This window comes from Populus euphratica, unplaced genomic scaffold, assembly GCF_000495115.2.
Source record: "Populus euphratica unplaced genomic scaffold, PopEup_1.0 scaffold2.1, whole genome shotgun sequence".
In the NCBI taxonomy this organism is placed as follows: Eukaryota; Viridiplantae; Streptophyta; class Magnoliopsida; order Malpighiales; family Salicaceae; genus Populus; species Populus euphratica.
In genome coordinates, this window is record NW_011499846.1 from 309,212 (window position 1) to 321,104 (window position 11,893).

At 38.9% G+C, this 11,893-nt stretch overlaps 1 protein-coding gene across 1 annotated transcript; it reads right to left on the minus strand.

Moving 5' to 3' along the window:
- Window positions 1-1,936: 1,936 nt before the first annotated feature.
- On the minus strand, window positions 1,937-11,270 carry LOC105128667 (zinc finger CCCH domain-containing protein 44-like). Its single transcript, XM_011030441.1, has 10 exons — window positions 10,668-11,270; window positions 10,342-10,421; window positions 9,398-9,585; window positions 7,997-8,963; window positions 7,756-7,883; window positions 6,141-6,200; window positions 6,007-6,057; window positions 5,767-5,837; window positions 4,961-5,115; window positions 1,937-4,851 (listed from the first exon to the last, which is right to left on the minus strand). The coding sequence occupies exons 1-10, from the start codon at window positions 11,075-11,077 to the stop codon at window positions 2,177-2,179; spliced, it is 4,785 nt and encodes a 1,594-aa protein (XP_011028743.1). The 5' UTR covers window positions 11,078-11,270; the 3' UTR covers window positions 1,937-2,176.
- Window positions 11,271-11,893: the final 623 nt, after the last annotated feature.

Sequence of the window (11,893 nt, forward strand, 5' to 3'; positions counted from 1 at the left end):
AAAGTGGTGGTGCGTGGAACCACGCGTCTAAAGTCGGTGGAGTGTGTCGGTTTAGGAATCGGTACGCCCAATCTCTTCTACTTAATTATTGATGATGGCGCGCGGTAGATCTCATCACTATCCAACGAGGGAGATCATGCCTCTTTTTAGTCGGGTCGTCCTCCTCTATTCTCGATCAAAGCTACTGTCAAGGCTGTTGTTGTTGCCACTATTAATGTTGTTACCGTGCTACAATTCATTATTGATGTGCTGCTATTAATGTTGTTATCGTGCTAAAATTCATTGTTGATGTGCTGCTATGCGTGTTCAAGCTAGCTATCTGTTATGTGTGTGGACACAAATGGACGGTGGCAGCCATGGTTGACATGGATATAGTCAAATGGTGGGTGCCTAACTTGCCCACCATTGTTGAACAATTGTCTCCCTCCTCAGCTATAAATAGAGAGTGTATTGATAGCTGAGATAGAAAACGAGATAGAGAGAAACACAGAGAGAGAGCTAAGGGTGAGAGTTGAGTTGAGTAGAGAAGTTTTCTCCTCCTCCTTGTTTTCTTGTTTGTATTGCTTTTGAGCTTGATTAATACAAACCAGTAGCTCCGTGGAGTAGGCAAGTTGCCGAACCACGTAAATTTATGTGTGGTTGAATGTTTGGATCTCCTAACACTATCTTGGTGTGGTAGCGTTGTGGTGGTGACGGTGGCTGCATTTGTGGGTTTGAGGTGAGAGAAAGGCATTTAAAGGGTGATGTTGTTGACGCTGTCATGGCTTATATATTAGGTCGGCATGCTGCTGTTGGATGTGGGATTACCTGTGGTGCTGGTGCCGGCAAGTTTTGGGAGCTGTTTAGTGGTGGTTAAGGTGGCCTTTTGGTGACTGAAACTGGCGAGGTCTAGGGGGCTGTTTTAGGGTTGACATCGCTACGTTTTAGTTTCAAATGTTGGCGATTGGGAAATGGTTGTCAATTGTTGTTGGAGCTTGGAGTGGGAGACAGGAAGAGGACCGGATAATGGTATTTTTTTTATGGTGGCTTTAGGTTCTATGGGTGGTCAGCATAGTGGAGAAAAGGAGGTTGGCTGGTGGTGAAATGGGTCAACGGAGTTGCAGTTTCTTCTTTTGTATATTGGGTTTTCTGACCCACTTTAGCCCTTTTGTTTCCTGTTCTAGATGTTCGCTCCCTTTTCTTTTCTTTTTTTCTCTCTGTGCTCAAGCTCATCCGTTTTTGCTTTCTATTTTTTCAACTAGCATGATTTTTCTCCCTTATTTTCTTTCTTTTACTATTTTTTCGCTTGATTTTTTTTTCTTTTCAATTTTTTTCATAATTTTCTTGAAAGCTTTGTGTGAAATACTAAGAATAATGAAATGGTCAAAAGTTTTAAAAAGAAATCAACCAAATGGCACTGAAATACATTTTTCAGAATTTTTGTAAGAAAAGTTTGAGGAAAACAAGGGTGAAAAACAGTTTATTGCATTAATAATTAATAAATTCCCTTAAATGATCGTTCGTAAATTGTCTTAGACACCACAATTAGCCATATTTAGAGATAAAGAAGATTAGATAAATCTATTATTTTCACCCTATGTTTTCACCAATTAAAAAAAAAACACCCAATTGATTATCAATCGATTAAATATCTATATTTTCAATTTCAATCAATTGAGTATAACATTTCCAATTTTAAAAAAAATGCATAATAGAGAAAATGGGATGGGAGATGATATTATAATAAATACAATGATAATAATAACTCATGCAGTAGCAGTCAATCAATTAAGCTAATTTTTTTAATTTCTAAAATTATACTCAATTAGCTGAAATTATATATATGCTAACCGAAATGATAATTAAAAATAAATAAAAATAAAGTAACGATGCACAGGTGAAGTTGAGAGGATGCAAGTAGCGAGCCTGGCCGAGAAAACATTAAATCGTGATTTTGAGATCTAACAGTGCCCCAAGATAATCATAGAAATGAGAAAGTTGCTAGTCCGTTGAACATGCAGCTCTAAGCTGGAGTATCCAAAGAACAAATATGCATTTATGCCAGCTGAATTCTCCAAGTACAAGTTAGATTAGGACAATGGCAGGGGGGCAGGCAGGGGGTGCTGATACAAATTGTGAATGCAGAATTAAATGCACGCAATTTCCTATGGAAAAGTGGAGGTGTGGAACCAAAATATCACGGGTGCCAAAAACTACATGATGCTCCCTTCTTGCAGTATCCGCTTTCATAAAATTTACAAACTCGCTGCCCTTTGGGCGGGGGTCTGTATGTACTAGCTCCATTTCCATCACCACATAATGGCTGCTTGTTCCATGAAGACCTGTCCCTACCAAAACCTGAATCTCTCTCTCTGCTTTGGAAAGGATTACGGTGGTCTCTTGGACCAGAAAATCTGTCCCCACCATGCCTTGGTTGGCTTCCCCAACTGCCTGATTTGCCTGTAGAATTGGCTGCACTCGTCTTAGCATGTTGCTGAATTGTGCCATGACCATTTCCCCAAACCATGTTCGTATTTCCTTGTGCTCCTCTTCCCTTTACTGTTCCCTGACTAGCATCTTTGCTGGATGGTGAAGGTTGTTGAACATCGGAACCTGCTTCCAATTCACTGACCGTGGATGGAGTAGCAGGTTGGATATCTGAACCTGATTCTCCCTGGTTACCAGTTGATGACGCAGGAGGCTGTGTTTCTGAACCTCTTACCCGTTGGTTAGCTGATACATCTTTTGGCTTCATATTACCTTCCGCTTCAGGACTTGTAGAAGAATGTTCACTGAAGCTATTTTGAGGATTCGGAGCATCAGTCCGTGATAAACCAAGTGGTTCATCTGTCAAAGTCGACTGAGAAGGCCTTTGAGATTTCTCTAGTGGTTCATCTGTAATAGTGGACTGCGAAGGCGTGCAAGATAACTGATGTGATTCATTGGCTACTGTCAACTGAGAAGGCATTAGAGATACACCAAGTGGTTTATCTATTACAGTAGGTCGAGAAGGCATGTGACATAACAACAGTGCTTCACTCACTACAGTCAGCTGAGAAGGGTTTTGTATATCAGCAGTGGAGCTGAATGCATCACTTTTGCCTGGATCAGGTGCTGGGCTAAACCCCTCAACAGGACTGAAGCAATCATCATCATAATCTCGTGTCAATTCCCCAGCAGAGCACAATTTCGAAGTTGGGGAAGGCAAACCACCAAGAGACTCCATCGCTTCAACTTCTGCCAATAGGTCTGAAACAGATTCATCAACTAAAGAGCAGAACTCAGCAGGTTCATGAATGATGGGCTGCCAATTAGGTGCATCAATCACTGGGTGGGTGGGGGGAGCGTGTGTCATTTGGCCACTATCTGGAGTCAGTGTAGCAGCATGATCACTGCCCCCATCTGTAGGTTTCAGTGAAGAGGTGGACACATGATTGGAGTCCCATTCCTCAACAGGTTTAACAGGAGCAGGCGAATAGCCGCCCCATTCACTGGCTACTCCAGCTAAATGTGCTCCACCAACCACTAAACTGGAAGCAGTACTCCAGCAAGGTCCTGAATCCAGAACAGGAAGCTTTGAAGTAGTGTGGTTGTTTTCAACAGCCTGTCCTTGCAAATCCTCGAGTTGCTGCTTCGGTGTTGGACATGGCAAATCAAATAACTCCATTTCCTCATTCTTCTGAGATATTTCAACAGACTTTGTCCCAGAAACTATAGATTTGGAATCCCATCCGCTTGAACTTTTTACAGGGGGTCTCCAGTTCTGTCCGGAAGACTGGTTTGAATAACTCTCACTGTCAGCCTGTCTATCATCACTTCTGCCAATATTATTTTTACCTTCAAGGGTTTTGAGTGAATTCTCATTTACATCACTCAGATCATAAATCCATTTTTCATCCTCATGTTCTTCCTTTACCTGAAGTGATGGAGTTTCACCAAGCTTTCCAGAAGACGGAAACAAGGAAAGTGAATTACACATATTGGATTGATCAGACGAAGCCTTGCACCCCTTGGACAATTCCAAGAGTTGTAGAGCAAGTTGCGCCTGTCCATTGTTGGGAATGGTGACATTCATAGATGTAGTCCAACTTGAAGAATGGGCATCCCATGCATTGCTTCCTAGAAGCTCATCATCATCATTACAATTGACACTTGCATTGTTTTGCACTGACTTCCAGTTGTTAATATTTTTATTGTCTAACTGCACGGCATCAATACTCTGATTCATACCAAATTCATGCATTTTATCTTTATCAGAAGCAACTGTTGCTTCTTGAGTCAGTGAGGAGCGGTTATGGGACAATGCTGGCTCTTTATGGAATCGCCCAACCAATGCATTGGTCAAAAGAATAGAGTCATCTGGTTTCTCATTTATCTTCCACACCCTCAGATTATGAGGGAAAAGCCCACTTGCACTCCATTTACGCAGTTGGGCCATAGCAAATGGTCCTTGAGTTTTTCCAGTTGGATCCTGATAGTGCCACAGATTGTCTGTCTCAATATCAACCAACTGCTCTCTTCCCGTAGAAAGAGGAGGTGGTATATTTCGTGATGCAACCCCAGGATAAGATCCACATTGTACAGCTGCTTCACTATTCCATTCACCAGTCATCGAACCAGTAGAAGCTGCCCTGTTCTTTGATGTATTCTGCCCATTCAGCCCAATTTGTTCTCCTCCTTGACTCTGCATGGACTCGCTCAATCTCTCATGGACCAGGGTAGTGCCATCTCTATCCACATGAAATGTTGTGCATATATCTCTACTCTGTTCAGTAGAGAATGCTGAATTCTGTGGATTGTTTCCTCTGTCACTAGAGTTGAATTCTGCTCCATTTCTACCAGCACTAGCATTTCTTGTTCTTGCATGGTCACCTGCAAAAATGCCAGCAAAGTTATCACCAGCTGAACTCTCTACATAGACAACTTCAAACATAACTGCCAATCACAAATTATTCAACACCAAGAAGTTGTAGCTGGGAACCTTGTTTCTTCTTGAGTGAAACTCCAGCATCTTCTTCAGATTCATTACTTGAGTTGACATTTGGATCAGTATGCACATAGGGAATCTCAAGCAACCTGCGCTGACGTTCTTCAGGTGACTTAAGAATCTCTAATTTCTCCATGCATTCTCTAAGCGTGCAACATAGTTAAGGAATAGTACACTGGTAATAAATTGAAACATTCTACAACACTCTCAGTTGCTAATGTTAAAATGCTAATTGAAACCTTCTACAACGCTCTCGGTCAGTTGCTAATGTCAATATGCTATTATGTCCTCTGTTTGATTGCCAAGGGGAAAAAAAATCAGGAATTATAAGTAGGGAAGGCTTTGGTTGATGTCATGCGACAACAGCTGAAATTACAGTTCACATCAAACAAGCATGCCAAGCAATTGACAAGTAATAAACTTCATGAACAAGACAAGAAAAAACTAAGATGTAGAAATGGATGAGCTTGCGAAAAAAACAAAAAACACAAACAAAACAAAACCAAACAAAAAAAAAAAGGAAAGGACAAGCCTGTTGAACTTTTCAGGAACATGTGACTAATTATTTGTAGTTCCACCTTGGCATCAAGAATATGACCACCAATCCAGATCATCACCCTCACCCTAGTTGCAATTTTCTTATCATCCACGAAATAAATGCAGAAATTTTTTGCTAGAGTAAATTTTTATATGTATCATTGAGGCAGAACATGGTTGATAAAAACCAGTAAATAACCTGATCAAACATGGTAAAAACCATAACCCAAAAAGGGAACACAATTCTATACAGCAAAGGATATTCTTTCCTATGCCCTTTTTCACTAGCTCGGTCACGAAGATGATTAAGCCTTATTATGTGTGCTTCCAGATGCTGGATCGAAAAAGTATGACCACATACAAGAGAAAATCAGGATCATTAATTGCACTTGATAGTTTAAAGAAAAACAAAAGTGAAACCATGATACCGCTGTACAAAACATTAAATCTATCACTGCAATATGGGTTATATGTATCCACATAAATATCAGGAAAAAACTTACATCACAAACTTTGACATCATGAATCGCCATAGCTCTCTTCTGTATCTCACCCTATAACCAGGAAAGTACCTTGTGACAAAGGGGCACATATGTTTAAGCTGAATTATAGAAGTGAACATGACAGAAACACTCACCACTGTAAATGGTTTGATAAGCCCATATTTTATACTCTGACTTAAACGTTTGCATTCATCCTGGAAACATAGTTAACACGTCAAAAATGAATGAAAACTCGTACATTTCTATTCACAAAAACAGCTTCACCTTGTAACTCCTTTTAAGTGTCTGTTTGTGGTAGGTCAACAAAAGCTAGTCTAAAGCCAAAAAAAAGCCTGTTTGAGTTGTTTGCTTACCTTTTCCAATCAAGCTTCTAGCATTAAAGGAACAGTCAAAACACAAATATTGTTTCTTACCGTGGTTTCCAGAACTCAACTACAAAAACACACTTTATCAACTGATATATATATATATATATATGTTGGTTGCATTAAACAGGCTTTTAATACTGGCTCGGGGTACACATTACAACATAATTTTGAATCAGAAAAGAGGTTTCCAGAAATGGCAGATCTACTCACTCTATCAATAACTAAGCCAAACCTGGTGTAAGGGGTTTGCATTTTTTTTATTGATTCCTACAGAATTGATATAAACATTTGTCTAAGTAAACTGGAATTTTGAAGTATAGACTACATTATTACTGTGTCATTCAAAATCAAAAGAGGAATGTAAATGATGCACCAGCTATTATGAAGTCAAGTAAACATCAGAAAAAACTGTTCCTCACATTTATGATAGGTAAAGATCGGAAAGAAACCATTCCTCACAGATTGCATGACAATCCGGGAGGGAAAAAAGCATGAAACTAGGCTTTTGCACATTCATCAATACATGAAGAGAAGTTGATGCAGAATGCGGAAAATGATTGGTCCTTGTGTATTTTATCTGGTTATAGAATTCAGGGTCATTTCTATATTCTAAAATCTGCTGAAATGTTCTAAAATTTCCAGGTTAGCTGAAAATTTAGAATTTGGGTTTCATTTTATATTTGGTACCTTAATAGTCCTAAAATAATTAAGTTTATTGAGAGTTTTCCTAGTCTAAGAATTAATTATGTTTTCTTGCTAGGAGTTTATTTCCAGCAATAGTGCTTTATAATTTTGTGATTGCATCAAGCTTAGCTGTAACTCCTAAGACCCTAGATTGGATGCTTAGGCTATCCTCCTTTCAGATGTGTTTCATAAAAATCCTTCCTTTCATCTTACAAATTCCAGCAATAAAACTTCATTATTCAAGCCTTTAAGCAATCATCTCTTACCCTTTAACCATCCCCGCATTCATATTCAACCAATTACACAGAAATTAACCATTGAAATCAAATCACACCAACAGCGATTCACATTACTGTTCACAGCCCTAAACCTAAGTTTGATAGCTTTCCTGCATCAGCAGTCCCCTCACACTTTGTTATTCCCCCAAGCAGCTATACCATTTTTATAAAAAAACACACCTTTACATAACCCTAAAAACACCCTTAGTTATGTTCATTCAAAATTCCAAAGTTGAAATTACCATTGATACATCCACAAAATTCTGTATAACAATTTCATCTAGCATCACACGTCAAGAAAATACTCGAAATGGTATAAGAAAAACTATACAAAATGTAAGCAGTAAAGAAAAGAGAAGAGTGTCCAGAACTAGAAAAGGAAACACTTAGTTGGGGTGATGTGTTAGTCACCCACTCACCTCTGAGAACTCCTGGTTTGAAATCCCATCAATTGATATGACCTCCTTCTTATCTAAATTTAATATTTCAAGCATGATATCAGTTGTTCTTGTGCCGAACTTATATGACTCAGCAACCTTATTGGTACCTGCAGAAGGAATCATCAGTGACTTGCTAATTTGTCAAGCATATATTATATTAAACCAGTTCTTTTTCCTCCTCTTGATAGATAATTTGGGGCACTGGTGATATGAATAATACCTACAACTTGGACAAGCCTATAAGAATCTTCCTTTTGATCACCACCAGAAGTCCTGATTCGCACAAAAGATCCAACAACCTTTTCATGAAATTTTCCAGCATCATCCATTAAGGTCTCCATCAAACTACGCTTTAAGTAGAGCAAGCTAATATTGTGGACATCAATTGCTGCAAATTCCTCTGGATTAGAATTAATCTGCGGTCCTCTCTCATCTGTCCTTTTATGTGTTTTACGCCTTCGATCACTACCTGACAATAGTTGACTGTCATTATTTCTGACAGCCTCAACCTGGCCACCAACAGCATCAGAAATTCTCATTGCAGCAGTTTCATCATCTGCTGGAGATTCTTCTTTTACAAGAAAGTGGTAATCAAGAAGCTTCAGCATTTCAAAATGACCTACACGTTCTTTTCCAAAGAGCTTCATAAGCCTTGAATCACAAATAATGTGACTTTTCTGGTAAGGATCACGAAGATTGTTTCTTTTTACATATTCTAGCAGAAGACTCTGGACATCAAACTGAGAAAGCACAGACATATCCCCATTTTTCATGTGTGAAACAAACTCCAAGAGCCCCTTTGTTGCCCACAATGTGCCTTCAGGCAGATGCGTGACTTGGTCAACACATGATTTTTCCATAAAATGAGAGTTCTCCTCAGTGTGCAACTTTGTTCGGTCCATTTTTCTTCTCTTGGCATGAATTGCTTCCACATTTCCACAGTAGCTGTTTGAAAAGGAGCCTTTATTATCTTTACCGTGCCAAAACTCACCTTGTTGGTCCTGCTTATGAGCCATCGCACCAGCTCTAATCCAGGAGTTTTTAGTTTTAGGTAGCTCATCTCCTTTCCAAGGATTTTTAGCTTTAATTAGTTCATCTACTGTTAAAGATAGCTTTGCTTTTAAGTAAATCCAGTAGACCTTAAAGAGATACTCCCAGCTAGTTGTGTCATCAAAATCCACTTGAACCTGCATAGGTTATACACAAGAGAAAATATCAGAAATTGACAGAATCAAATAGCAAAAAAGGGAAGGAAAAAAAACACTATTAACTACAGGCCATGTCTCTCCCTGCCCAAAGGACATGAACAACCAAACTGTGACAACACAGTGAAAAAATAGGAGTTATGCTGTTCAAAGTTGAATTCTTCTAAGATCCATTGCTCATTTGAAGTGAATAAAAGAAATTCCATTCACAGCTTTGCAGAAGAATGTAAACATGAACCATTATAAACAATATACGTGCTAGACAAAGGAAACAGTATAAACCCAAAACAAAGGATAGCGAGGTGCCAAAAGACACTGCAGAGTTCATATAATCTTATCATTAATGCTCTTTCACAAAGCAATTAAGACAAGAAAGCTAAACTAGAATAAGATGAAGCATTTAGCAACTAACATACCGTCTCCTGGTTTCCTGTTGCAATATTTTCAATTAGCATTATAGTTCTCATGCATGTACCACAAAATCCTTTATTTCCTCGGACACATAAATAATCAGCATCTTTGGTACATCCTTTGCACAAAGAGTATGTACATGTGTAACACATATAATGTGAAGCCTTCTGACAACTGCTGCAAATATGCCACCCTGAAAATATGCCATAGTAAAAGCATGAGATACATGATAAGGCTCTAGGATTGGTGGAACTACATTAACAGTGGAAATCAGAAATGGAAACTTTGTACATGATGGATTGTGATCACGACTACTATAAAAAAATAAATGATGTTATGCATATGACATCAACTGACACATTAACTAACCATGATTGCTCTACATAAACGAGAATCCAAGCACTTATGGAATTGCAAAGACATGGATTGACATGTTTATTAACCATTTCTACTATAGAAAATACAAGAATGCAGCCAAACATTGCATGCATCAGGCATCAATCAACATGTTTAATGAACCGTGACTACTTTAGAAAAAAACAAGAATCTGATGAAAAATGGAAACTACAACGGAAAATCAACATTCCCGTTCATTAACAAAAAAAATTAGTCATTTGGGCTTCAAATGTCGAGGTTGAGTTAGAATGTGTCTTTCTACAAAAGTATGTTCACCCATGTAGGCAAACCGAAATTCTTACTTTTGAACTATAACATCATTCCTGCCAATAAAGACCCGCCCGCCCATTGCATGCACATGCAGCATTAAGTCATACATTTTGAACTAAAACCTCATCCCGTCCAATTAAAACCCACAAACACACTGCCTCCTACGTTTCACTTCGATAATATTGAAATCCATAAATTAATGCAATGTTCGCCAACACAAGAACAAACTTCAAAAACAAGCGACATAAATTCCATGAGACTTACTACATTTACTGAAACATACCACAGTTCCATTTAGCCTTCGATCGAAAAAATGCCTCATCCCTTTTGATACAAGCCGGATGGTATGCCTTCGGACAACCCCTACATATCAACGGGAAACAGTTAAACCAAGTCAATCGCTACAACCAAACCCACACGGTCAATAAAAGAACCAAACCACCATTTAATCCCAAACCTCACAAACTTTCAATTTGTATCCCCTCATTTAAAACAAATTAGAGCACATTTAACGAAACCAAACGCTTTCATCCTTTCTCAGCCAAAGCTTCAAGTTATAATTTAGTTTGGAAACAACAGAAAAAAGAAATTCAAGATTAGCAAGCTCACCGGCGATCACAAAGAACAAGACTACCGCCATCAAAACAAATAAAACAAACATCTTCTTCATCTTTCTTCTTCCTCTGCGCAGAGAAAGCAGGCGGCCCTACTTTCCCTTGAATTTTAGGCGGCCGGCCTCGCTTTCGCTTCCCAGTGATGATTTCCGCAATTTTCGAGTCATTTGTAACCTCTACGACGGGCACCGTATGTACTGATTCTCTCTTAGACAAGTCCACGTCAGAAGTAACTGCGGTGACTGGAGCTCCAAGGAGCTGTGAACCATCCATTTGTGGGATTGTTTCGCATTGATCGGTGCTCATAGGATCAGAAATCGGTAAGGAATTATCAAAAAGTTTAGGCGCATCTTCTTCGGTCCTATCTGGAATTGAAGGTCTGCAGTCTTCTTGCTGTTGTCGCATGTGCTGAATTAATTGAATTGCGAGGAATTAGTGATTGTGTTGCTCAATAGGAGAGAGATAAAAACCCTAGGTTTTGTTCTTGGGATTTTTGGAGGGGTTGGGGGAGAGGAGAGGGTGGCCTCTAGGACTAGTGGGAGCACATGAGAATAGACTTGGGTGGAGATGTGACAGGGCATTTCCCTCCCTTCTTTTGTTTTTTCTTTTTTCTTTTATGCAATGAGCAACAGGGCACGGATGGGGAGAGACAGTAAGTTTGTAGTTACTATTATGTGTTTTTAATTAAAATAATCTTATTTATTTTTTTATTAACATATTTAATATTTTTTAAAGCAAAAGATAATTTCAAAAACATATTGTAACACAAAAAAAAACATTATCTTCTCAAATGAAGATAGCTTGCTATAATTCAATAATATTAGTATAGTTAATGCACTCTATAAGATATTGTCTAAACTTTAAAGTCAAATCTTGAATGCGTAATTTTTATAATCCAAGAAAATAAATAACGTTGACAAAAATCATGTATGCTTTTAATGAGACTAGAAAAGCATGCTGAGGTCAGCACAGGAATATAGTTCCAGGAGGCTAAAAAAAAGAGGTGAGAGGGAGATAAGGGGAAATGACCACTGAGGGAGGCGTCAAACGCGGCACTTTGATTCTTCTTTTTGGACTGTGGGGGAGTCTTGTGACTTGTGAGCGAGCACCACGTGGGAAGAGGCGGCAATGGCAAGTACCGAGAAGAGGGGTTGAAATGGGTAGGCAGTTGGGGGGGCCCATCCTTTTTGGACCCTTTTGTTTTCAAAATGCTGAAAACAT

What these genes read in the sequence shown, in the direction of transcription:
- LOC105128667 (XM_011030441.1), bottom strand. Translation starts at nt 11,077, where the DNA reads ATGCGACAACAGCAAGAAGACTGCAGACCTTCAATTCCAGATAGGACC. An exon ending in GAAAAAGGGCATAGGAAAGA is followed by an intron (nt 5,116 to 5,766) that starts ATATCCTTTGCT and finishes ACTATGTTGCAC; the next exon opens with GCTTAGAGAATGCATGGAGA. An exon ending in TTCACTCAAGAAGAAACAAG is followed by an intron (nt 4,852 to 4,960) that starts GTTCCCAGCTAC and finishes GCATTTTTGCAG; the next exon opens with GTGACCATGCAAGAACAAGA.